Source organism: Sander lucioperca, chromosome 11 (assembly GCF_008315115.2).
Source record: "Sander lucioperca isolate FBNREF2018 chromosome 11, SLUC_FBN_1.2, whole genome shotgun sequence".
Lineage (NCBI taxonomy): Eukaryota > Metazoa > Chordata > Actinopteri > Perciformes > Percidae > Sander > Sander lucioperca.
Genome location: NC_050183.1, coordinates 26632762 through 26660142, shown reverse-complemented (window position 1 = coordinate 26660142; position 27381 = coordinate 26632762). Strand labels below are relative to the sequence as shown.

Here is a 27381-nt window from a genome sequence, read left to right as displayed (position 1 = left end):
AAAGCATTTATGTATTATTTTTAGGCTTGGATGCCCAATCTTTCTTTTAACATACCAACACTTAGATTCTACTGCAATTATACATTCGAACAGTAGAGAAAGACGTATTCTTATCCTTTTAATGAAGTAAAGGTAGCAAAATTTAAACATATTTAAAAGTTCAAAACTTTCAAAAGTACAAAAGTGTTATCAGCTAAATGTAGCCTACCTAAAGTGTCAAAAAAGTACATATTTTGTACACAACAGTCAGCGTCATCATAATATTTTATTGGATTATCATTAGTTTATTCAATAAATTCATCATTTTTTACTAACTAATCATCTTCAGTAAAGTAACTAGTGCTGGCAGACAAATGGAGTGAAGTAAAAAGTACAACAATATATGTGCACTTGAAGATATGAATAAGCGCACCTGCATGGAGTGACTGTACCAACTCTGCTGACAAATCCCAGCGTCCCTGCTTTAGTATTGATTTGCTCATAAACCTGTCAGTGGGAATGGTGCGCAGCCACAGTAATGGAGAGGCTGAATCATGTAATTCCTGCCAGCGGCTGTATGTTCCGGTGATAGTGTGTCGGTGCAGTGTGTTCCCACCCTGCGAGTGAGACTCCCCATCTGGCAGGTTGTGATGCCGTATACAAGTCAGGGGTCAAAGCATTGACAGTGATGCTGTTTGACAGGAACGGTTCCGAGTGAATCATAAACACTGATGCTACGATGTGTCATGTGGCTCATGTAAGGAAGGAAATGACACTGAAGCATATTGTGAAACCATTTTGATGGTACCACAATAGAATAATAGAATAGAATGCCTTTTATTGTCACTATACACACGTACAATGAGATTAAAAGCAATTCCTTTTCCAGTGCCAACATGTACGTAAAATAAATATAACAACATGGAATGAAATAAGTAGTGCGAAAAAAGGGGGGTAAGGTGCAACGTTCTGAGACGCTATACACATATAAAAAAAAGATATGGTTTTATATACAGTGTGATATGCAGTGTGGGTTATTGCACATTATTTGAATATTACCCAATAGTGGTGATCATATTCAATGAGTAATTCAATGAGTAATAGATTTATGTGGAAACCATTTTTATATTTATATATATATATATATATATATATATATAATGATAGAGTAGCCTGGTGATTGCATCGGGCATCGGGGTGAACTCATTTAGCGATACAGAAGAACATTTTTGTTGTATTACCGTGATGAATCCATACTACTTCCCACTAAATGTCAGTTTTTGCTTCAGTGTTACATGCTGATTGAATCGTTTTGCAGGGAAGTGATTTGTAACTTATTTAAAATTATCACTATTAGAGCTGGGTACCAAACTTAGTACCGAATATTGAAAAATGCCTTGTCATTCAATACCAAATTTCAATACCTAAGGAGTAAATCTCATCAGCGTTAGTGAGCCAGTAAGCATGCTACATGCTTGTACCAAGATCTAATAATGCTGGTAATTGGCTGTCTACTCCAATCAGTCAAATTACTAAAACTCTTCATTACATACAGAGACGGGGCTCCAGTGTTTTGTTGTGTTTTGAGAGGCTTGACTACAGTGTGCGTTAGGGCTGGGCCATATGGAGAAAATCAAATATCACGATATTTTTGACCAAATACATCAATGTCGATATTGCGACGAAACTGTAGGGTTGACTCTTGGTTTCACAAAATATTTTTTACAATTAGTTTTTAGATAAGTAATCATCAATAATGTGGATATAATGGCTAAGTGGGTAAAAGCAAATAATACAGCTAGAACAGTCTGGTAAGTTCAGAAAATCACATCACTTTACTGTAATGCAGCTTTTTAAAATCAAGAAAATAGCATTTATGCCATATTACGATATCCACAATCTAAGATTATAATTAGTCTCATATTTCGATATCGATATAATATCGATATATTGCCCAGCCTTAGTGTGCGTCACATCGGTGTAAACGAGCAAAAGTCCCAGGCAAAAGTCACGACAAACCCTTCTAGCTAGCGTTAGCGGCTACCTACCGTTGACGTTAGCTAGCACTAGCTGATACTAGCGATTTCTACTCGGCGACATATTTTGGGCTTCATTTAATAAACATAACCTGTAGTAGTACAGAATCGTATGTGTATTGTTTTCATTACAATGTGTGGAATTACTTTACGTTGCCTATTTATGTTTATTTATTTCTATTTCTCACTGTTAATCACCGGCGTCTGTACAGCATCAACAGGGGTCGCCATTGTTGTTTGTGTGTGAGACGTCAAAAACTGTAACTGGGAGTACAACGATCTGGTACCAGTTCACTAGTAGTAAGTTACGGGTTTGACGGCCGTTCCAGGGCACTTTCACCGGTAGAAGGTTGTGAAAACACGAGTTACGGGTTGCCTGGAACGCAGCATAAAATCTTGTTATTTTTTTGTTGTTAAAATGGATTTTAAAACAACGGTATGGAAAAAAGTATGGTTCAGGAACCGGTATCAAATTCACAGTATCTGTACCAGTATCAGTATCAGTAAGATATTTAAACGATACCAAGCCCTAATCAGGTAACATACAGACTCAGAGTTCATTGGATTATTTTTTCATCTGTAAATGCCACGACAGGTCTGTTCAAATGACAAGCCTGACGTATCCCTCAGTTATTAGATGAAGACAGGAACAAGGCCTGTCCACCCAAAGGTCAGGGTGATTTAATGCACAGTTTTACTTGATCTTAAATGACCATACTGTTGTTTTGGTAAAAGTATTTTTGGAGCATTTTTATGACTTTTTTTTAGAGATTTGACTGCAGGAAATGAGGCAATGACACCAGGAACATTGCTGTTAATCCCTAGAACACTGCGGTGTCCCTGTTTTACACCATTTACTATGAACTATGTGTACTATGAACTATGTGAACGCACACTATGTTCCAAAGTGTTTTTTAAATGTGTTTTTGTTATACCTGGAGGGCAATTGTGATAAGATATGAAAATGAACTTGCAGAGACAGCAGATAGATCATCTACAGTCAACATATCCCTTTATATTTTTGTCAAACTGATGTTATTGTTGTATGGTAATGCAGTCTAGACTTTTCAAATCAGCCTGGAGTCACTGCAGATGCAACATTAATGTGACTTGAAGAGAAATGCATGCAGACATCATTTTCACTGTGATATATTACTAAAGTTTTCTGTCTCTTGTGTGTTGATTTTTTTACATTGTGCGGAAATGACTGAAACCTGCGTCAATCTGGAATGTAGGACAACACAAACAAACCGGAAAGACTACAGCATGCTTTAAAAAATGCTCAGCAATAATGTGTTTTTTTATTGAATCCTTTGAAACATGCACTAATGCTGTTTTGGTCCTTTAAAAGACTGGAACAGAGAGAAAGAGTGTCCTGTTTGTGTGTGTTTTTCTAACATTATATGTGTATGTGTTGTGTTTGTCATCCGCAGAAAGCATCAGGAAGATTATCGATAAATCGTCAATCAAGTTTATTCATGGAATTAAGCTTGACACCAAAAATGGCAAAACAGAGGACAGAATACTGGTAAGTTGCTGCTTAGAGTCTGCTCTTTTTAACGGGCCTCTGTGTTACACTAACACTGGGTTGCTGATGTTGAAGAACTTCTTAATCCTGCAACATAAGCAGCCGGATGCGTGCATCATGTATTAGAGATGTTGAAATGAATCAAATAATGGATGCATCGAATCGTGGACATGGACGATGCTGCATCGAAAATCGGCCAGACCATAATCGATTATTTCTGTTTACAATTTAATGTATGCCTAACAACCTTTCTGTTTACATATTCTGTTATGTTTTGCACATTCAAGAAGTGCCATATGCTCAGTGCTGTAGTTTTATGTATCCAATTTATTTAGTATTAGAGCACTGCAGAATGTTTTGTTTTTGAAGCTTGAAAAGCTATGAATTAAATATCCTATATGGCTTTAATAGAAAAATGTATTTGACGCATTGTGATGCATCGAGATATCGAATCGAATCGCTGACATGATAATCGTAATCAAATCGAATCGGGAGATCAGTGAAGATTCACACCTCTATCATGTATGTAGAGTATCTTTTAGATGTTAACTCCCACTGCAGTGTTAATGGATCTCTGCCACAGTGTTGACTTCCGTGACAGCAGCGGTAGAAGCTTTCTGGGATTTAACAGTGAGAGTGAACGTCATTTACCTGCTGCATTACAACCCTCTTCTGTGCCTGCTCCTGGTGGCTTGGCAGGATGAATATTGGATAGACAGTATCTGTGGGAGCGGCTGTGGATTCCTCTGTGGAGGCAGTGGGGGGGTGCGGGGGGGCTGAGCAGCTCGCAGCCTTTGATTCTGGGGCGCTTTCATCAGAAAATATGGGACAGAGATGTGAAATCTCTATTTGAGCGAGTGAAGCTCAGCCAGCTATCAGGATCAAATCTGAGGCAATCAGCTCTTTCATTATGGACCAGAACTTAGACTGGACCCTGGAAGGAAGCCTGTATTTGCTGAATGCAGTGGAGTTATATATGTGCATGAAAGCGCCCACACACAGGTAACAATACAGGCAATACAGTATATACAGAGCAGCTTTTATTGATCGAGTGCAGCAACTAAACCACATGTCTGTATACAGTAAGCAAGATCGTATACAATTCCCAACTGCAGTGAAGTCAATGTAGTTTTTACTAGGGGTCGACCGATACTGGTTTCTCAGGGCCGATACCGATACAGATTATTAGTAGTTAATGAAACCGATAACCGATATTTGGAACCGATATGCATTTACAGTGAAAATGAAAATCTTTTAGTCAAAATTAAGATTTTTGAATGTTACAAACTCCAACACAAAACTTAATTTGAATGCTTTAAGCAATTGTTTAATAAAAATGAATCTTTCAACATAATACAGAGTAATATATATATATATCAAATACTGACACATTAATGCACATGTGTCAAACTCAAAGCCCGCGGGCCAAATCCAGCCCCTCGCAAATTCTGATCCGGCCCGCATATCAATCTAGGTTCACAATCAATTTTGGCCCACCTAGTTGTGCGCCAAACGAGAAACACGGGAAACTGTTTTTCAACTTGCAATTATGTGACGCTCAAAGCAGAATTTGGCAAATTTGCCGTCTTTGAGACTCAGAAATTCCCCCAGAAGCAGAGAGTTTGTATATTCCGGCTGTGAAAGAGCTTGTTGTGAGTCAGCTGTGTGGTAGCCTACTTAGAAAATGTAATCATTGTTTTGCTTGATTTGCTAAATTCGAGGATGGCTTTGGAACTTTTTTGCTCACTTTTTCAGGGCTTTATGTGGACCAAATTGTAAGTAAGAAGACTATATGAGACATGCAATAATTAAGTCAAAGATATTTTACTTTTTGAATGAAATAAAAGCATGTCAATAAACTATACATGTCTGGCCCTCAGTGGTGGAGGAAGTACTGAATCTCAGTACTTAAGTAAAAGTACAAATAACCAGAGACATATTTACTTTAGTAAAAGTAGAAGTACCAAAATGGCAACCCTACTTAAGTAAAAGTAAAAAGTACCTGATTTTAAATGTACTTTAAGTATTAACGATTTATTCTCTTAATGTCTATATTCTAATAATAAACAGTAGGCCTATGGGCTGTGGCATTTTAATTAAGTTAGTTTTAGGTTAATTTAATTGTGCTTACCATCTGTGGCCCAGTTTACATTCTGACTTACAATTCTGGTTATCTATCAGGGTGATCTGCATGAAGCTCGACTTTGCATTATTTCTTCTGCACACATTTATCTAGCGAGAACACACAGGCTTGGACAAGTACGTGGCTTCACAGCTGAGGAGGACCGGGAGTGTTTTTAAGATAAATATACGGGTTGTATATTAACCCTATGCGAACTGATGCTTCACATATGACCAAGCAGAGTATCGGGAGCAGCAGCAGTAACGGGAGTAGTGGTAGTACCGGGAGCGGTATGCGCTTGGCCAATAAATGCTATCGAAGGGCGGGTCTTGGCGTGGCGGTGCAGGAGCCGCTGCTGAAGGCTTCCCTGCGGACTGCAAACGTGTGACGGTCAGGAAGATGTTTTGGCACGGGGAAAAACCAAGGGGGTAAGCTTCACTTCAGAGCTCGAATCTCCTATGGCGCCATTTTGATGCTACAAAGCGATCACCCCCCGTTAGCATTCCATTGACTGCCATTCATTTTGACGTCACTTTGACAGCGAATAACTTTACATCTGAAGCGTTTAAAGACTTTATTTGTCCATTGTTTATTTCTAAAGAAACACAACAATGTATAAAAGGCTCCATTACCTTGTACCTCACGTTATGGCTCCGTAGCAGACGTTTTTATAAAAATAGGCTAACGATTGTGTCATAACCACGCGACTTACTGTCGCATAGTAGAGGAATTACCGTATAGTACAGGAGAAGCTCGCAGGCAGTTTGGACTTACATTAGCTGTTTAAGTTTAATTACTTATGTTAACTAGCATTTTAGTTAGCAATAATTAGCCTGTGTCCATGTTATCTCCTTACATATACCTACGCTCTCCTTCTCTGCAAGATTGGGAATTATTGAGATTTCTCTTGGCACAGCTACCAGAAGACTTCCAACTTTCAGACAGGTTGCTCACGTCACATCTACGTCGTCTCTCTCAGTTGGAGGCTGCGCAGTAACGCTCAGCGCTCACCGGAAAAGTGCTTCTAAAGGCCTTCACTGGTCTCCGTCCAGAGCAACGGGATCTGTTGGTCCATTCTTATATACAGTCTATGGGAAAAACTGATCAGAAAATGTAACGAAAATGTAACGGAACGTTGTAGAAATGTAGTGGAGTAGAAAGTAGAGATAATTGCTGCAAAATGTAACGAAGTAAAAGTCAAAAGTAAGCACTATTGATTCTACTTAAGTAAAGTACAGATACGTGAAAAATGTACTTAAGTACAATAACAAAGTGTTTGTACTTCGTTACATTCCACCACTGCTGGCCCTTGATGTGATTCTCTTTTTCCAGTGTGGCCCTTAGCGAAATTGAGTTTGACGCCCCTGCATTAATGCATTCAAAACTGAAATGTTGCGGCTGGTAAAGATGGAGCTCATTTTAATTGATTTTAAGTCATAGATTTAAGTACAACCGGAGCAGAGGGAGAGACACAGAGCTGCAGCGGAGCCAAAGTAGTGCACTTTTCACTAAATTAATTATTTATCGGTTATCTGTAAAATAAAACACAGATACAGATCAATCAAATCATCAAACTTTAATGATCCGTCTTGTGGCGAGCATGGGAGAGTTTTTGCATACAGCCTTTTGATATTCAGACACTTTGGTATGTCTGTCTGCCAGAAACATGTTTCCAATAATCACCTTCCAATCCATCTCTTATTTACAGCTTCTGTTTAAAAGCGGAACTGGAAAAAGTTCTCACTCCTGCTGGGTGCGAATAGAAGACAGAAAAGTAAATTGGAGTTCGATCAAACGCACTGGGTTAGCTTTTTTTTTTTTTTTTTTTTTGGGGGGGCGGGGGGGGGGGCAGCTTAAACGTGTTAAGGTTTGGAGTCAAAGCTTCTTTAAAGTCGTGATGTTTCTCTGCAGGTTACATGCATCTATCTTGATTTCTTACAGAGGCCTCACCCAAAGTGTCAGAAGATTAGGATATATGTCCTGTAGCAGCCCTGCTGCATAATTCTACACCACAATAAGGATGATGTGCGTGTGGTCCGTTGATGTGGAATACTCTCTCTCTCTTGCTTTCTGTCTCTCTCTCTGTCTCTGTCTCTCTCTCTCTCTCTGTCTGTCTCTCTCTCTCTGTCTGTCTCTCTGTCTGTCTCTCTCTCTCTGTCTCTGTCTCTCTCTCTCTCTCTCTCTCTCTCTCTCTCTCTCTCTCTCCTGCTGCATCAGCATGATTTACACGTACACTCTCTCTTAACTAACCCGTAATCCCGACTCATCACCGTAATGTGATACAATCTGGTCTTCTTAATCAACTCCCTCAGACACTCTTTGAAGTGAAACACAAATCACCCTCTCTCTTTCTCTCTCTTTCTCTCTCTCTCTCTCTCTCTCTCTCTCTCTCTCTCTCTCTCTCTCTCTCTCTCTGTCTCTGTCTCTCTCTCTCTCTCTGTCTCTCTCTGTCTCTGTCTCTCTGTCTCTGTCTCTGTCTCTGTCTCTCTCTCTCTCTCTGTCTCTCTCTGTCTCTCTCTCTCTCTGTCTCTCTCTCTGTCTCTCTCTGTCTCTGTCTCTCTGTCTCTGTCTCTGTCTCTCTCTCTCTCTCTGTCTCTCTCTGTCTCTCTCTCTCTCTGTCTCTCTCTCTGTCTCTCTCTGTCTCTCTCTTTCTCTCTCTCTCTCTCTCTCTCTCTCTCTCTCTATCTATCTCGCATGCACATTTTGAGTGAATCCTGACACCTCGCTTGCTGCGTGGGTGTATGAGGCTGTCAGTGTGTGGTTCTGACAGGCCGGTGTCAAGCTCCTCTCTCTGAAAAACACAACAGTGAAGTGGGAGAGCTGTAATTTAATTATATGTTTTCATTGGGGAGAGGCACATGGGGGGGGGGGGCTTTGTCCTGAGGGAGTGTTAGCAGGGCCATCGTAGAGAATGGAGTAAATGATCGGAAGCGACGAAGCATAAGAGGAGAAGAAAAGGAGCAGAGGGCAGTAGGGCTGGTGGAGAACAGCGAAATGCCAAAGAATCACTCTGCTTTTTGTTTGCTTTGATGCAGAGAGACACTGACAATTTTTTTAGGGTGTGCCTGCAAAAAAAAAAAAAAAAGGAAGAAATTGCTGCTCATGAGCAAGAATCAGGGGCAGAATCAGATTTATCCAACAGCTGCGTGACACCAATGCTTCCATGCCGAGAATAAGTGGGTACAGGCACAGAAGTGCTGCGTGTGCTCCATCAGACGGAGATCCACAAATAAGCTAAGCAGCTAAGCATAACTTTGCTTTTAAATTGCCAAAAACGTCAAAACTACCATCAACTTTGCAAAGCACTAAAAATGGTCCCAGGCACTACAGACTGCAGACGGCAAAATAGCAGTAGAGGTAGTGGAGCAAAAATGCTAATTTGGCATCCTGACCCAGCATGACCGGCATTTCTAGTTCTGGAACAGATCCCATGACCGGAAATGCGGAAGAAAAGATAATTTACTACTAAAAATGGGTGGTTCTTTCCTTTAAATTCTCATATTAAAGATCTGGGGAGATGCTGAATGACCAGAAATGATTGCCCGTTGAGCCCAAAGTCACACTGCCTGCAAAATGTAATATATGAGCCACTGTCATGTTTGCCTACAGCGGACGTAATGTAATGCTAATGAAATTACATCTCTTATTTGTGAGAGTGTGATTAAAACGTTGCAACATGCCGTCATCTCTCAGCCTGTATGTCAATCTATTAATGTTAGACACCGTGTCTGTGACACAGAGAGCTTTTAGCTGGATCAATACATAAATACACAAAGGACTCTTCATTTCCCGCTCGTCATTACCATGGAAACTCCTGGGACTATTGGACTATTTTCTCCCCACAGGGAGTGTGACTGTGCAGTGAACCTTTCTGCAACCTTGATTCAATTTGCTTTATTCCCCCCCCCCCCCCCCTCTTTTTTTGTTTTAGGTTCTTGCAACATGGCGTCTCTATTTCCTGGCGCCAAAGGTTCCCACTAAGGTACTTGTTAGCGCTCTCTGTCTCCAGTTGATGTACAGTATGAAGTGTTTTTTTTCCCACAATGCCAGCTGAAATCTTGACTTTGTCGACTGTTTCCGTAACAACAGGTAGAAACCACGTTCAACTTCTTGGAGATTCGAGCTTTGAATTCCCACCCTGACCACCAGGTGAGTTTAAAGGTCCAGTGTGTAACGTGTTTAGTTGTTCATTATCAAAATCTGTGTTGCCCGTTTCACAAACTTGTCCTTTTTCATGAATATTTACCACCACCATCAATTCCAAGTATTCCTATTGGCTTGAAATTTAACATTTGCATTTGCATGAACTGGGGTAGACACATAGACAGTAAAATCAATGGATCAACAGATCCCGTGTCTCTGGACGGAGACCAGTGAAGGATATTAGAAGATCTTTCCCGGTGATGGCTGACCGTTACTGAGCAGCCTCCAACTGAGCTTGAAGACGTAGATGTGACGTGAGCAACCTGTCTGAAAGTTGGAAGTCTTCTGGTAGCTGTGCCAAGAGAAATCTCAATCATTCCCAATCTAGCAGAGACGGAGAGCGTAGGTATATGTAAGGAGATAACATAGACACAGGCTAATTATTGATCACTAAAATGCTAGTTAACATTAGTAATTAAACTTAAAAGCTAATGTAAGTCCAAACTGCCTGCGAGCTTCTCCTGTACTATACGGTAATTCCTCTATTATGAGACAGTAAGTCGCGTGGTTATGACCCAATCGTTAGCCTATTTTTATAACAACGTCTGCTACGGAGCCATAACGTGAGATACAAGGTAATGGAGCCTTTTATACATTGTGTTATATTAATATACAGTGTTTCTTTAGAAATAAACAATGGACAAATAAAGTCTATAAACGCTTCAGATGTAAAGTTATTCGCTGTCAAAGTGACTTCAAAATGGATGGCAGTCAATGGAACGTTGGGTGATGGCTTGTTAGCATCAAAATGGCACCATAGGAGCTAAGCGTTGTGGAGAGAGGCTTACCCCCTTGGGTAGACGCTCCATATTCATGCTCCATCTTGAAATACGTTAGCCGGTAAGGGACATACAGGACATACTGCTCCGCCGTTTGCGTTTTCGCTGTCACATGATAAACTCACAGGTGCTGCTAATGCTGCTAATGGGTATCGTAGCTTCCCGGCCCCGGCAAGTTTGAAGAAGGAAATATGGAGGACCACATGTATTCAAAATCTGAATTTCAGGAACAGGAGTCTTCTTCTTCGCCCAGAAAAAGAAAAAGAATATTGAAAAGAGCAAAAGACTGGCGTTATCATAAAAAAAAAAAAAGAGTGAACATTGGAGCTGCCTTCCAAAGATGGAAAGACCTGATGAAGGAAAAGGGGATCGAAAGAGACGCCGAACGGCTACCGGAGCTGTAATATGTGCTTTGAACTGCGCGGCACGAGAGAGTTGATTGCGATATATGATCTCAACGCTAGATGGGAGAAATTCCCAAACATGGGACCTTTAAAACATTATTACCAAACTCTGTCTGCACTCAGCTCCACTGTCACAGCTAACTGTTTGTCTGTACTGTTGTATATAATGCAGTGGTTACATCACCCTGGCCTTCAAGGAATGACAAAAAGCATTTCAAACATTTATCGAAGCAGCTACAGTGACAGCCAACGCTCTCTTATTTACTTGTTTTCTTCTGTTGGCGGTGATGGCGACAAGATAAACTGCTTAGGGACTGTATGAAAATGATTAAGGTGGTAGGGGAGGTCAGAAAAGAGGGACTTCATATTGTATTTTTTTTTTTTATAATTTATTTATAGGATAGTCTGTTTTTGTTTTTGGAAGAGCATGGGATAATCTTTTAATTCTTACTCTTCCTAAAAAAAAATTTATATTTCAGCCTTTGCTTGCGGGATTAATTATAGAAAAAAAGTAGTAGTCAGAAATTATGGCTTTAGTGTGCGCCACAGGTCATAAAGGTGCGCTTTACCATATGCAGAGGACAACAATCTTCTCACTGTTTTAATGTTTAGCATAACACTCAACTAGCTAACACAACCACTATGTCAGTCATGAGAAACACAAACAAATGCTATCTCTATTTGTTTCATAAGTTAAAGTTACCAATGTAAGGTTAGCCTTTTATTTCGTATCTCTTTATTGTAAAATAGAGAGTTGCTGGAATAATCATAATTTTAGGGTAACTATACTTTTAATGCTGCTAATTCTGGCTATTGTGAACATTAGTATTCCATTCACATACATAGGTTTAAGTTGTATTACATTGTCTTAACTTTTTTTACTCTTGTAGTCATTAATGGTGAAACAAACAAACTCAATACTATATTTTGAGATATTTGGACAGGGAGTTTTGTAAAAAAAAAAAGTGGAGTCAAGGGGAGGTTCCAAATCAAAAATTAGTAATTGCTATTTCATGAAGTGAAAAATAACATTCAACCGCCCTCTCCACCGTAATAATTTCCATTTCCTGTGCAGGTTGTTATCGACACTGACAAGTCCAGCTACTCCCTGAGGTTTGAGTCCCGCGAAAACCTCAATCATGTGGTCAGCCATATTAATTTGGCTCTGTCTCGAATATTCAACAACTCCATTTTTGCGTAAGTGTCTCTCTCTCTCTCTCACAAGAAAGAACATCGGAATAAATTACATACTGTATCTGTGCAGTGGATGATAAACAGAAAGTTTAAAAAAAAATATCTATATTTTTTACAATGATCTAAAGATAAATTATTCCCACATCTTTGTTTCTTTTATCTTTGCAGCCCGTCCATCTGTCATTCAGACAGTGACCTTTCTGAGGGCAGTAGGAAGTATTCACCCAGCTCAGAGACGTCAGTGGAAACCCAGAGGGCCTGTGGTAAAAGAGACATTATTATCAAAGACACACACACACACACACACACACACACACACACACACACACACACACACACACACACAGAGGCACATGCACACTACTTGGCAGCCTCGAGACGAGAGGATGTTGGCTCACACACTTCACAATGCTCTCCCAGATGTTCTTTTAAAAGTGCACATAAATAAAAGATTGATAATTTGGACAAATGTTTCTGTGTGCATTTTGCTCCCCTTTCTCTCCTGTTCTCTCTGAAGGAAGCAGCTGTTTACATCATCTCAGATTCATTTTTCTCTCTCTCTCTCTCTCTCTCTCTCTCTCCTTTTTCCTCCCGCCTGCCTCTCTCAGGAGGCTTCTCGGAGACATACGCCGCTCTGTGCGACTATAATGGCATCAGCTGCAAGGAGGAAGTGCAGTGGGTAAGAGCTGTGGGACTGTGCCTGTGTCGCTTTGAGTGCTTTTGAGTGTTACGCACAGCACTGTGCTCAAAATGCGCGGGGGTCATATACTGTACTGCAGCAAACACGCTCATGGGTAATGTTGCTCCTAGGATGTGGACACCATCTATCACTCCCAGGACAGCCGAGAGTTTAACCTGCTGGACTTCAGCCACCTGGAGAGCAGGTGAGGAACGAGGAGCGCTCAAAACACTGTTACCTCCAAAATATGGTACCTCGTATAAGATATGATAAACCTTTATTGCCATTACACAGAGACCCATACAATCAAATTGTGAGTTCCACAACGGAAGGTGCATTAGAGATACAAAACAAAATAAGATAGACAATAAATAGCTAAAAACATGAATCATTTAAGACATAAAACATAATTTAAAAAGATATCATTTACCTCAGTTCTATCTTTTCCAGGGATTTGGCGGTGATTGTTGCATCAATGGCATACAACACATGGTTCACTAAACTGTACTGCAAAGACCTGCGGATAGTAAGTATAAACATAGCTGGGTTTCCGCTGTGGTATTAAAAAGAGTCTTTAAGCAAAACAACAGATCTAATGTAATTGTTTTTCCTTTTTTCCTTCAGGGGTCAGAGGTCACCGAGCAGGTCCTGCACACTGTCAGCAAATCTTCCAGCCTGGAGGAGATCACGCTGGAGAACGCTGGGTTAAAATCGTGAGTTTTGATCCTTCTGGCACCTCTCTTTCACTTTTCATCCATTCAATCTAAAAATAAACTCACACGCCTCGCCTGTGAAAGCAGCTGTATGATGTCCTCTGAAAAATCTCACATTGGGCTTGAGACTTTGAGGGACATTTACCAGTCAGGAGGGTCTGATGAACGATAATATTGATCTGCATATGGCATTATGAAGTGCAGGCTCCAGTTTTTTTGGAACTTGTCCTATACTTTCTCTCAGACTAAACGTCAGGGAGAAGCCGTTATAGGAAACTGTTTGGAAAATACCTGGCAGGTGATTGGAAGAACCATCTGTCTATCGCGTTCGTCACACACACCTAACCACACCAAGAGCTGCCAGTAGCTCCTCACCGGAAGCTGATTGGTTCGGTCACCTGGTAGTTCACACACAAACGCGTTACTCAAAGCCTAGTCTATATCAGCGATGTTTCATTTCAAGGATTGTTCAGGTGCCGCCTGAAATTCCACCAGATGTCCCTCATTTTGGCCTGATGTCCGTTGCCTTTCCCTTTCTTTGTGTTGTAATTTTAAACTCCGGCTGATTTCTGAGGACTATGGTTAACTGCTCCTCAGATCTCTGCAGGGTAAATCCAGACAGCTAGCGAGACTATCTGTCCAATCTGAGTTTTCTGTTGCACGACTAAAACTGCTTTTGAACGTACACACGACAAAACAAGTTCCTTCCCGAGGCTATTTAGCAGCGGCACCGTGGCTCCGTCTGGCACTTAGCACCACCCAAGACGATTGTGATTGGTTTAAAGAAATGCCAATAAAAACACAGAGCACGTTTTTCTCCCATCCCGGGATGCTGTGTGGACTAGCCAGAACCTCCTCCGCTGCGCTGTGGAGGAAGGTCTGGCAATGTGAGATGACATGATATTACGAGAATCCAGTTGCCGCGCAAGGTAACAGATTTGGACCCTTGTGAATCTATCCCTTGTGAGTCTTAATGAAAGTGCAATGCTTAATGGCTTCAGTGCCCCTTTAAATGCTTGTGTGTGTATTTACAACATCTGTTTGTCTGTACTTAACTATGGACCCTCTTTACAGAGACTTCCCACAGAAGATGTCGGCTGCTCTTTCAGAGAACCCTGCTTCTGTCATCCACTCGCTCAACTTGGCCCACAACTCACTGGACAACCAAGGTACACCAACTTCTCTTTGGTTGTCTTATTACGTAAACTATATTCATTTGTTTTACATCCACTTCTGTGATCTAAATAGTCTCTTTCTGTAACTTCATTTTTCATACCTCTTGTGTGCACGCTGCAGGTGTGTCCAACCTAATTCAGCAGGTGTGTCGCCTCAGCAAGGGACTTCGTCTCCTCAACCTCTCCAAGACCTCGCTCACCTCCAAAGGTTTGGGCCCGTCCCTCTTTATTTTCCTGCCTTGCTGTCCCTATCCATGGTTCGGTAATGTCGAGAAAATGTGGCCACAATTCAACAACGAACTCACAACGATCAGGTGGAATTGGGTTAGATTAGGCCCTCAACAGTTAAAGGCAGCATTGGAAACTATTTCCAATAAACACTTTTTTATATCTATTGTTTGAAATGGTTTTTACACCCCGACAGCAATAAATAACTTATGAGCTCTGAAAAAGGAGCGAAACAGATCTGTCATCTCTAGCTGCTGTCATCCTGTAAAAATGCCCACCAATTATTGCCTCGCAGTCTGCTTGGAAAGAACCAATGAAATGCCTCCTTGCCCCGCTGCGCGTACTCTACCCCTCCCATGTATGGGTCTAAGCTCAATGTGCGTTGTCGCTGCCGGAGTTACTGCAAGCCTACCGCAGAATGGAGGAGAAAACTCAGCAAAAGCTGCAACTGCCGCGGTTACTTGCAACCGCGCGCCCTGCTGAAAAGGCAAAGAAAAGAAGGACAGCGGCGGCTATAAAAAGTCTGCAAATACAGAGAGGACAAATTATAGCAAACATTGACATAGCTTTTCAGGGATGACGCACGTCTTTTAGTGGGTCGGAGCCCCGAGGGCAGGGGGAGGGGTTAGACGGGGCCCCGAGGCCCGAGCCCCTAGCTTTTTAACATTACCAACCCTGCCTTTAAGCTGCAGATGATTGAGCAGCTCTCTGAGCTCAGGTTAGATCATGGTTTAGGGAGAGTAAAGCCTCCGAAGCCCCAGATGTTAGTTTCTCCCTCCTGAAGAGCTTTGTTTCATGTTTTGCCCCTTGCTACAGCTCCATATTGACTTTGTGCTGCCCTGCAGGCAGCATGCCTCCTGCTACCGTCTCATCTTACCGTGTACCCAGTGGAGAATTTAAATATTACATGGAAGCAGTCAGATACGATGCGCTGCTTCCCATTACATCCACTGATACCTGCTGCTGCAGATGTGTATGAATAATGCAAGGACACAAAATGTTTGGAGAATGTGCTCCGTCTTTTAATATTGTACAACTTTCCCCTCTCTCCTCTTTCTGTCTCTCTCTTTTTTCCTTTTATCCATCTGCCTCTCTCTCTCTCTCTCTCTCTCTCTCTCTCTCTCTCTCTCTCAGGAGTGGTGTCTCTCTCTCAGGCTCTGTGCTCAAGCGATGAGTACTCCAACTCTCTCCTCCACCTGGACCTGAGCAAGAACCCCGGGGTCCTCTCAGGGGAGGATGCCTCGGTCAGAAAGCACAACCCATCTGGAAACAAAAACACACACACACTGCTCCATTTATACGCCACTTTTCCAGCTTAATATCTCCCTCTTTCTGTTTCCAGAATTTGTATCTCTTCTTGTCTCAGCCCAACTGCCTGGTCCATTTGGATCTGTCGGGCACAGACTGCTCCGTGGACTCAGTGAGTATTTAATGTCTGGAGACAAATGTTTACGTGCAACGTTGAAAAGAAATGCATTTCTCTCTCTGCACAATGCTCAGCCCAGATTAACTGTTTGCACCCTGTGTCTCATGCAGCTATTTGGGGCTCTTCTGAGGGGGTGTTGCGCTGATCTTTCCTTTCTGAATCTTTCCAAAAATTCTCTCTCGCACAGGTTAGTCATATCTTTAAGATTCCCTAAACCATAAAGGCAGCTGCAAATATAAATCTGGGATTAAATCCTCCATATTTCACCTTAAAAAGCCTAATCTCTCATCTCTTGTCATCCGTTCTCCCACGTTCTTTCTTTTTTTTTTGTCATGACCTTCATCTCTTGCTTAATGGGAAATGAGTTTGGTGTGAGCCACTGGCCCATTGTGCTTCCTCTCTGTGGGTGTGTCTACCGCCGTTTAAAACCAGAACTCCCAGCGCAGTCTGCATAGATAAGACTCATGAATATTTAAGCAGAAGCTATCTCTTATTTGACCCCACTCGCTCCCCTCCTCTTACAACAAAGCAATATTCACTCTGTTTCTCATTGTGTCAGTACTCTGCGCTCAGTACTGCACTCATATTTGCCCGGCATGTCAACAGTGTCACTTCATCTCTTCTGTATGACCAGTCCCATCCCACTCTCTATCATCTCCTCTCTTTCCCCCCCCGATCCAATAGGAAAGTGAAGGACACGCTGCCGCTGTTCCGTCAGTTCTTCAGCTCGGCCTTCAGCCTCACTTATGTCAGCCTGGCCTCTATGAAGCTGCCCCCCGATGTTCTGAGGTACTCTTACTCTCTATCCAAATCTGCTCCCTTTTATCCAAACTCCTCTACAGTGAAGCGCATAGATCTGTCACTCACTTGTATGCGTCCTGTCTCCACAGGGCTCTGCTAACAGGGTTAACCTCCAATCCTCATATCAATGATCTACATCTGGATATCAGTGGCTGTGAGGTAAGAGTTCATCTCTACTCTCCTAGTTAAAGAGATAGTTCAGTTTTTTTTTTCTCACACAGAGGGTTGCCAGGTCTGCTGTTTCCCTGTGGAACTGGGCTTTTTTTTTTTTTTTTTTTAAATGTTGCCGCGGAGTTGAATTTTTTTGTGGGTAGACCAGACCCACACAGACACGACGTGCCCCGCAGCCCAGCACCTGCCTCTCTAGCGAAGGCTGCAAACGGACTAGTGCACAGTTTACAACAAAACAGGTTAGTTTGTGTATCAGTGAATTGGTGTACATGTTCACAGAGATTTATTTATTTATGATAATATACTGTATCCAATTACAGAAGGCAAATTTAGGACCTAGGTGAAATAACTTTAAAGGAACACTCCGACTTATTGGGACTTTAGCTTATTCACCATATCCCCCAGAGTTAGATAAGTCCATACATACCCTTCTCATCTCTGTGCGTGTTGTAACTCTGTCTGACGCACCCACCGATGGCCTAGTTTATTATTCTAACCGTATACATACTGGGAACTATATTCTCAGAAGGCGAAGCACTGCTACTTTCTGCCTTCTGAGAATATAGTTCCCAGTATGTATACGGTTAGAAGATGGCTGTGTCTCATGTGACCTTGTTATTTGTACACGCTGTGACTATACAAATCACATGTAAATAGGAAAATGTTGCCGTTATTTTGTCACTTATTGGGAGCAGTAGGCTAGATGGAGCCAGTTACCTCCAGCATCTGTGCTAAGCTAGGTTAGCAGTGGGTGCATCAGACAGAGTTACGACACGCACGGAGATGAGAAGGGTATGTATGGAGTTATCTGAATAAGCTAAAGTCCCAATAAGTCGACATGTTCCTTTAAGGGAAAACTGCTTTTAATGCTGTTACACATTTACACTACACATTTATGCTGTTACTTTGTAGATATTACAATACATTTGGCAATTCTAGTAATGCTGTTGGACTTTAAAAGCAGTGTAAGAGTTAGTGTAAAATGTTTTGGGGAGGGGAATCTTTTGAATTCTGGTCTGGGTTTGGTTGTATTGGTCATTGGGCTGGTTTTGTCATACAGACCTGGCAACCCCGATCACAAGCTTACCCCTCAGAGGACGAAAGACGCACTGGTGCGTCCAAACGACGTTTGACAAAACTCCTACTCAAAAAGTAATATTCCAAAATTTCATTTGAGACATTTATTTACTATTTTAATCACATATAACCTAAGACTTTGGTAATCTCATTTCAAGCACCGAAACAATTCATACAACACATCATAGGTTAGGTTTGTTTTCAAAAAGAGATTTTAGGAATTTCAAAAAGCGAACATCAACGTTTCAGCTTTAGCGCCAACTTATCTCTTTGCACAAATTTGGGCGTCACTCACTGGAAAGCTGAGTTTGTTCTGAACATATGAAACACATGGGGATCGGTTATATGCAAATGCCGGGTTGGATCAGTGGTAGAGCAGGCGCACATATACTGAGAGGTTTATGCCTCGACGCAGAGGTCCAGGGTTCGAATCCGACCTGTGACAATTTCCTGCATGTCTTCCCCCTCTCTATCCCCTTTCTCACCTAGCTGTCCTGTCAAAAATTAAAGGCGGAAAAGCCCAAAAAATAATCTTACAAAAAAATGTAAGAAGATATGTGAAAATGCACTAGACTTCAGAGGGTTAAATAAGGGTCAATAAGACTGTGATCTTGTGGAATGATGTGCAGATATCATTTCAAAGCTGGTGGTATGTCACCCATTGTAAACCCGTAGAAACAAATGCTTGACTAATTTAGGTTTGTGAATGTGTAGAAAAGATTTGCAGTCGTAGAAAGGAATGATTAAAATGTCTGAATGAAACTGCGAGGTTACACAAACACTGCAGCTTTCGTGAACATCTGAGTACCGACTCAGAGCAGAAAACTGTCTGAAACACAAAGTTCCCATGCTGTGAGTGACACTACAGTCACACATAAACAGACACATTCAAGTCACAAGTACAACTATTGGCCCTGCTTTTACAGCTGAAGGCCAAAAAAACTCACTTGATATCATTTGGAGAATTTGTTTAATTCAATCTACAGCATTCAGAATTTGCTCTTTTTTCACAGCTTTACAAAGTGTGATTCCATATGCTTTGAAATGTACTCATAGACTTTATTTGATCCCGTATTAGCTTAACTCACTGGCAGTTGGGGAAGTAAAAGCAGCAATACTCCAATGCAAAAATACTGAAGTAAACTTCTGTATTCAAAATGAAAAAGTACATGGAATTGATCAGCTAAATTCACTTCAAGTTAAAGTACTGACCATGCATCCCTGTTAGGGCTGCAACTAACGATTATTTTCATAGTCGATTAATCTGTTGATTACTTTCTCTGTTAATTGATTAGTTATTTGGTCTATAAAATGTCAGAAAATGGTGAAAAATGTGGATTGGTGTTTCCCAAACGTCCAAGATTACGTCCTCAAATGTCTTGTCTTGTCCACAACTCAAAGATATTCAGTTTACTGTCATATTCAACATATTCAACAAGCTGGAATCAAATGATTTTTACTTTTGTCTTAAATAAATTACTCAAACCGACTAATCGATTATCAAAATATTTGGCGATTAATTTAAAAGTTGACAACTAATCATTAATCGATTAATCTTTGCAGTTCTAATCCCTGTGTTATACTACATAGCTAACAATGGATTATTTTTGTTTTTACTGATGCATTAATGCATCAGTAAAAACCCTAACCCTAACCCTAACCCATAAAGTCGAATTTCCCCATAGAGCACAAGTAGCTCAAAATTGTATTTGAGTAAATACTTAGTTAGTTATAGACCTTTTTCACGGCAGACATGTTGACATGTCATAGTAGGAAAAGCACAGGTGTATTCAACCATTAATGATGGCTGCATTCCCCTTAGGAGAGGTCCTGGTATTGTGCATGCTGACTCACTGAACCAGCTTACTGGGACACTTGATGGAATTGAGCCGTCGTTAAGGTTATCAATTTCAGTTGTGCTTTTCCTACTATGACAAGTCAACATGTCTGCTGTGAAAAAGGTCCATCGAGAAATGATTGGTTTAACTGTCCCATACTTTTTAGTTTGCATCTTTATGAAGTTGCTTTTTTACTACTAAGCGGGTCAATTAAATGATATCAAACTTCCAATCGGTTCCTGTTAATGTGCATCCACAGCTTTGATGATGGAAACAGCTCTCACAGGTTATTAGGATATTTATATATTCACATGTTTAAGTGAAAAACAAGTGACAAGTAGCGTAGGGACCCTATCTTGCACCCGGCGCAGCAAGTGTCTTTGCTAGTTTAAGACCGACGCAGTTGTCAATTTCCCGTCCAGCGCCCGCGTCGTTTAAATAGCAAATGCACCTGCGCCCATCTTTGCGCCCATGGGCGTGCTGGTCTTACAGGGAGGTGTGTTCAGGTGCATTCTTGGTGTATTGATATCTTGAGGCAGCGGGAAGTGATCGCGCCATTGACCAACAAAAACCTGGTCTAAAGTCATTTCATTGTTATTTTAACAGCAAATTAGTAAACTGCGTCTAGGCTCGTGCACAACATGCGTATACTATGCTTGTTACACACACACAGGGAAGCGCAGCAGCACACACACATGCAAAAGATTACAAATAAAAATATTACGGTGCAACTCCTCCATCATAACAGCAATGCGCCAAGGTCCAAACGCGCCTGGCTTTTAAAGGGTATGAGAGATGATCTCTGATTGGTTTATTGCATGTTACGCCCAAAACACACCTCTGATTAATGAAGACACTAAGTACAACCCTTTAGAACCATGCGCCCGGCGCACTGACCCTTTTTTCCGCCGTCAAACTAGCAAAAGTGGATTTGGACACGCCCTAAACGCACCTGCGCCATGTGCTTCACGCTGTGCGCTTAGATTGTTAAAATAGGGACCTATATGTTTTTCCTACCACTAAGCAGAACTGCGGCAGATCACAAGCAAGGCAAAGCTCAGCGTTCAACAACAAACCTTTCAGACTGCTTGCAGAGACATAAAAAAGGCATTCATAAATCTGCCTCTTTGTGGAAAAAAATAGAACAATTCCCCATAGACTAAACCTAAAATGACTGGGATTCATGCCTGTGCATATGTTGGTTTTCCCTTGTCTCTCTCTCTCTGTCTGCAGCTAAGGTCTGCAGGAGCTGCTGTATTCCAGGAACTCTTCCCCAGAGTCTCCGCTATCGGCACTCTGGATATATCAGACAACGGTACGGTGGCACGCTGCAACACATCACTCTGTTACTGTGACTCTCTGTCCTCAGGCAGGAGAGGTTTGAGTGGGCTGTAAATGAACCAAGTAGGCCTGGGTATCGGCACTGATTTCCTGAATCAATTCGACTGCGATTCACAAGGATCCAATTTGATTACATTTCCAATTTACATTTCCGATTCAATGTCGATTTGGGACGTTTCAGTTGCAAAACCAATTTTGCTTGGATATAAAAAGAGATTTCCCAACTGTACAAATGTTCCCTCTAACCTGCAGCATTACTGATATATCAATATCAATGATTACATTAAGAATTCACCCCTAAGCAGTTACATCAATGTACTTTTTTATTTAACATGAACACACAATAAAGTGCAGCTCTACAGACTCTACAGTCAGTGAAAAAATCGATTCTGGATTTTAGGAATCGGTATTGGATATTGGATATTGGATATCGATATCATTCAAATGAAAATCGATTGTGTGTATGTGTGTGTGTGTGTGTGTGTGTGTGTGTGTTTTGACAGGTCTGGATGCAGACCTGCTCACAGTACTGCCGGCCCTCTCCAGACACCCCTCCCTCAAACACCTTTATCTGGGCAAGAACTTCAACATCAAAAACAGGTACTGCCAGTGCTCCATGTCCTGCTTCCCTCGATCTATGTGTGTGCATGTGTGTGTACGTGAACACAAGGGGTCATGTGCGCTGCTACATATGCCAGCTCGAATATACGTGTTTATGATTCGACTTCCGTTTTCATAAGCGGCTGCTGCTCCTCAGGCAGACAGCTCGCTGCCGGCAGCAGGAAATGACTCGCGCTCGCTCACTCAGCCTCGTCTCTGTGTTTGTCTGCAGGGTTCTGGATGAAGTCCTGCAGAAGCTGGTTCATCTCATACAGGAGGAGGAATGTGTGAGTGATAACAAAAAGCTTTGCTTCATGATGAATGAATGAATGAATATGAATAAATAGCATGGCAATTTGTGTGAATATCTAATACATGTTTACAACGGTCCATTTCACACAGTATGACTCACACAATTAACAACCGAAAAAGGAAAAGGCTAAAGCCCAAGGCTTATTTTTTCTTATCCGAAATCTTCTAAAAAAGTATCATCTGCAAAGACACGGAAAAATTGACATATTCTAGTTTCACTAGAGAGAAAAAATAAATTGTAAATAAATTGTTTGATTTAAGGTTGGATTCCTGGACAGACGTGTCATTGTATCATTAATTATTACTGTCTCTGTTACCCTTGCGGGCGCAGTGTCTATATCGCTACACACACATATTGTAAATAATTAATTCATACAGCATGTAAAGTTATGTTGGCGAGCAGTCACATCACTCCGTAGTAAATTTCACCACTGCACTTTATCCTCATGGCTCCCCATCCCCTCCTCTCTTTCCAGCGCTCAATGTTTTCTCGACTTGATTTATTCCTAAATATCCCCCCAAAACACACACACACACACACTTTAACACACATGCCTCTCCCTCCATTGTTGCCTGTCTGCCTCTCCAGGCCCTGCAGTCTCTGTCCTTGGCCGACTCGCGCCTGCGCTCTCGGGGCACCGTGCTGGTCAACGCCCTGGGCAGCAACACCTGCCTGAGAAAAGTGGACCTGAGCGGGAACAACATGGACGACATCGGAGCTAAGATGCTGAGCAAAGCCCTGCAGATCAACACTACGCTCAGGTGAAGGAAAAGGAAACGTAGAGAGAGGATATTCCTTTGTTTTTGCAGTATAAAATGTGCTCCACATGGAGGTTTGTATTCAGTGCAACGCACCACTTTGCCCTGCAGGAGCGTGACATGGGATCGCAACAGCACCTCCGCGGCAGGATTTCTAGATGTGGCCCGAGCACTTGAACAGTAAGCCTGTTAAAACATCATCGACATGTATTATTTTATGTGCTTGCTAGAATTCTGTCCACAAATAAGAGGATATATTATATATCTGCTGCAAGAAGTGATGACTTTCAGCAAGCGTGATAGACTTACCTTGTATTTAAGAGCTTTTAAACATGTTGAAATTTGCAACGTGAGCTGAGCAAATTGTTGCTTTCCACTTCATCATAAATGGTCTAGACTTATCTTTAGGCTAAGGATGACATGGTTGCAAAGATCAAAGTATTACTCACTCGTTGCATGGCACAGGGAGGGATATTTTGGGATGAACTTTGTCCATTGGGGATATTAACCTTAACTAACCCTTGAATCTGTAACCCACTTTCTCTCTTTCACCCGTTACTGTCTCCTTCAATAACTCGACCCTTCCTCTGTTCCTTCCTCTTCTGCTCTTCCCTCTCTTTCTCTCTCAGTAATTTCACATTGCAGTACATGCCTCTACCGCTCAGTGACATCAGCCAGGCCTACCGCAGCGCCCCTGAGAGGACAGAGCAGGCATTGACCAAGGTTGGCATCGGAGAGCCACTGACACAGTTAATGTCAGAAATACAAACCTGCCAGACTCAATCTGCCAGATTTTATGACGTTTTTCGGGTTTTCAACATCTTTAGCATGATGTTTAACTTGTACCTTGCATTTCAGCCAATAATTCATCGAGAGGCTTTGGATCAGAATTGAGCAGACATTTTAGGGTTTCAGACCGAGAAACTGTATCCAAAAAGATTTTTTATTTTTAAACAGAACAAATCTGAGGATAAGTTGTGTATGTGTTGGGTTAGTCTATGGCTAGATCGCCCAATTTGTGTGATGATTATCATAAATATCCTACTGCTGAAGAAATTAATATAGTCCACACATAATGGTGGAATTGTCTGATTCACCAAATGAAGAAAGAATATTGTAGTCCCATTGTTAGTCTATGGGCTAACAAGTTCTTAGCTTCTTCTGGGAAACAAGGCCCAGGGAAGTGTTTTCTGTTAACACCGCATTACGTTGTGGTGGCACCGAATGTGTGAAAATTCTGTGTGGCCACCACGGAAAACAATGCCAATGTAAAGTCAATGAGAAGATGACGTAACATTAAGAGCAACTACGGTAGCGAGTAGTATGAAAGCCCGAAAATCCGCATAAGGAGGTTGGTTGGGGTGGTGGATGGATCAAACAACACAGGACTTTCACCCAGGAGACCGGGGATCGTGTCCCGCGTGTCACGTTTCCTAAACCCAACCGTCGCTTTCTTCTTTTACTAAACCCAACTGTTGCTTTCTTGTCCCGCGTCGCGTTATTGTTTTCCTAAACCCAACAGTCCCGTTGTTGTCCCACATGTCATGGAAACGTAAGCCCACCCACAACCTTTTCCTTAACTTAAGGGGCCGTGTTCATTTCACAGAATTCTTCCGGGGGCCCATCACGGAATTTTTTGCGATTCCGTGAAACTGCCACAGATTAGAGAGTTAAGGGGCCGTGTTAATTTCACGGAGTTATGTGAGATCAGGTTGTTTTCTACAAGGGCTCTTCATTTTCCCTTTCCCTTTCACTTTAAGCCTGCTACTGCATAATCATTATTTTTATAATACCAATGTATCAAATGACATTGTGTCCCATATTCACTCTCTTTAAGCTCTGTTTTTGGTCTCTACCAACCCCTGAGGGAAATATCTGGTTCTGTAGCTGCTACAGTAAATGCTTTACTGTGTTCACCAGCTAGACTCTAACTGTGTCTGTGTGCTGTTTGCTGCTGAGCTGTTAGTGTGCAGTGGCTTTATAGCTCTTAGAGCTTTTCTTCTGAAAACAGCCGCCTGCTGCGACCTGAAAACAACACAGAGCAGTGAGAGTGAACCGAAACAGTAAAGTTGCAGCCGGATAGTTTATTACAATTGCTATTACAATTGTTCACTTAATGTGCAATAAACAGTCAGAGCTTTCAGCTTGCTGCACTTTATGATTCATGTTACTGCGTGAAAGTAAGTTAAAGAAAGTAAACTTTGATCAATTTAGCTGTGGCTGGAGGCAGAAGTTAGTGTACACATTTAACCTGAAACATGTGCATTATTTATATAAAAAAAAAATAAAAGGAAAAGAAAAAAGAAGAAACTAAAAACATCAGGAAAGTAGCATTTCTCCCAGAGGAGGTTATGCTTCAGTCAACCATTCTTTGAATTGATGCTGCCGCAAATAAATATATAGTCTAATTTTAATAATTAATATCTAATTTGAAAATCACAAATTTTACCTTGCATTTTCTAGAGGCTGCTCGTGGCCTCTTACTTGTTGATATGTTCATCTCATAGAGAGGTTTTAACCCTTGTGTTGTCTTCCCGTTGACCATGCAACTTTGTGTTTTTCTTGGTCGAAATTTCAACATTTTGTTCTTTTTCTACACTTTTCTCAACGTTTTTATGATTTTATTCCAATTTTTTTGTCACTTTTTGGCCGTTTAATTATGTTTTTGTCAATTTTTAACAGGTTTTTGGTCGCTTTTTTCGATGTTTTCCCCCCCACACTTTTTTCCAATTTTTTTGTCACTTTTTTTAACAAGTTTTCGTCACCTTTGGCAATGTTTTTGATGTTTTTTTTGTCACTTTTTCAGCGTTATAAAAAAATATATTTTTGTTGATTTCTTTCCTGCGTTTTTGCAGCTTTTTCCAACATTTGTCACTTTTGTCAATGTTCTTTTGTCATAGTTCTGATATAGAAAGTTTTTGTAAACGAGTCAAATTTGACCCGAGGACACAGGAGGGTTAAGAGGGTTTGTAAGATGGATCCTACGATCATCTCAGCCTTAAGATGCTTTTAGCAAATGGCGGCCAGGAATGTGAAATCTAAAATGATACAGCAGCCTCTGCACTGCATCCTCTCACTCTGCTTCATTGCACTTTGTTTCCTCAACAATCTGCCCGTTGCATCACTGCCTCATCTTTCCTGTCCGTCCTCCTCGTGTTTTCGTGGTCCAGTTTATAACTTATCTTCTGCCTCTCTGCTGCACAGATCCAGCGCTCTCTGGTGAGGAACAACCAGACACAGCGCTTCTCTCAGAGGCAGGCTCTGCGGCTGCACCAAGGACTGGTCACCAGCACTGCTGAGCAGGTAGCACTCATCCGCTCCCCTCGCCGTATGTTTAGGAGTGTTTTATGTGTAATTGCGCTCTTAACACTGCCCCGCCTGTCTGTTTCCAAGGTGATGGAGCGCCTCTGCGTGCGCGTCCAGCAGCAGGTGTGTGTGCTGCGAGGCGTCGGAGAGATGGAGGAGATTCAAGCTGCTAAACAAGTCTTAAAAGAGGCCAGGAACTCCCGCGCTGTGAGTGATGTGAACATGTGTGACGGTAGTATGGTAGAGTGGTAGAATGTGCGCCCCACATAGGCTGAGTCCTTTGCAGCGGCCACAGGTCCGTGTCAAACCCATGGCCCTTTGCTGAATGTTGTACCCCCTCTCTCTCCTCTTTCCTTTCTTTAAGCTATCCTAAAGGATTAAAGGCCATAAAAGCCCCAAAAATAATCTTAAAAAAAAAAAAAACTAGAGATACCGATACCAGTATCGGAAAAAGCCTCCGATACCACCTAAAATGCTGGTATCGGTAAGTACTGGAGTTTATGCAACAATCTGATACCACGTAAATTAGCCCCAAAGAAAATCTACTTTAAAGTAGTTTAATTATGTGTTTTTTTCCCCATTATGACATACTGTCAAACATGTAATACAAGGAAGTTCTGTGGTGTTCATTGTTTGTGTTTGTTCATGTTTAACCTGAGTCAGACCGTACAACAAAGATAGCAATCATATTACACCCATACAGTGATAGT

The 27381-nt window shown here is 41.6% G+C and overlaps 1 protein-coding gene and 1 long non-coding RNA gene across 3 annotated transcripts in view; one reads left to right on the top strand and one right to left on the bottom strand.

The window, feature by feature from the left end:
• The window catches only part of LOC116058793 (capping protein, Arp2/3 and myosin-I linker protein 3-like), a 45459-nt gene that overhangs the window by 1804 nt on the left and 16274 nt on the right, over nucleotides 1-27381 (top strand). For both annotated transcript variants that reach the window (XM_031311681.2, XM_031311680.2), the window contains exons 2-25: nucleotides 3449-3543; nucleotides 9597-9647; nucleotides 9755-9814; nucleotides 12127-12248; nucleotides 12414-12508; nucleotides 12854-12924; nucleotides 13056-13129; nucleotides 13375-13450; nucleotides 13549-13637; nucleotides 14712-14806; nucleotides 14934-15020; nucleotides 16175-16284; nucleotides 16383-16460; nucleotides 16577-16653; nucleotides 17151-17255; nucleotides 17357-17426; nucleotides 21587-21668; nucleotides 22198-22294; nucleotides 22527-22581; nucleotides 23196-23368; nucleotides 23477-23545; nucleotides 23995-24088; nucleotides 26570-26668; nucleotides 26759-26878. In XM_031311681.2, the coding sequence (XP_031167541.1) occupies nucleotides 3449-3543; nucleotides 9597-9647; nucleotides 9755-9814; nucleotides 12127-12248; nucleotides 12414-12508; nucleotides 12854-12924; nucleotides 13056-13129; nucleotides 13375-13450; nucleotides 13549-13637; nucleotides 14712-14806; nucleotides 14934-15020; nucleotides 16175-16284; nucleotides 16383-16460; nucleotides 16577-16653; nucleotides 17151-17255; nucleotides 17357-17426; nucleotides 21587-21668; nucleotides 22198-22294; nucleotides 22527-22581; nucleotides 23196-23368; nucleotides 23477-23545; nucleotides 23995-24088; nucleotides 26570-26668; nucleotides 26759-26878 (2144 nt within the window). The remainder of the gene's footprint in view (nucleotides 1-3448; nucleotides 3544-9596; nucleotides 9648-9754; nucleotides 9815-12126; nucleotides 12249-12413; nucleotides 12509-12853; nucleotides 12925-13055; nucleotides 13130-13374; nucleotides 13451-13548; nucleotides 13638-14711; nucleotides 14807-14933; nucleotides 15021-16174; nucleotides 16285-16382; nucleotides 16461-16576; nucleotides 16654-17150; nucleotides 17256-17356; nucleotides 17427-21586; nucleotides 21669-22197; nucleotides 22295-22526; nucleotides 22582-23195; nucleotides 23369-23476; nucleotides 23546-23994; nucleotides 24089-26569; nucleotides 26669-26758; nucleotides 26879-27381) is intronic.
• Nucleotides 99-18827, bottom strand: LOC118496255. The gene is made up of 3 exons (XR_004898798.1): nucleotides 18526-18827; nucleotides 312-314; nucleotides 99-109 (listed from the first exon to the last, which is right to left on the bottom strand). It is a non-coding gene; the product is annotated as an uncharacterized LOC118496255 (long non-coding RNA).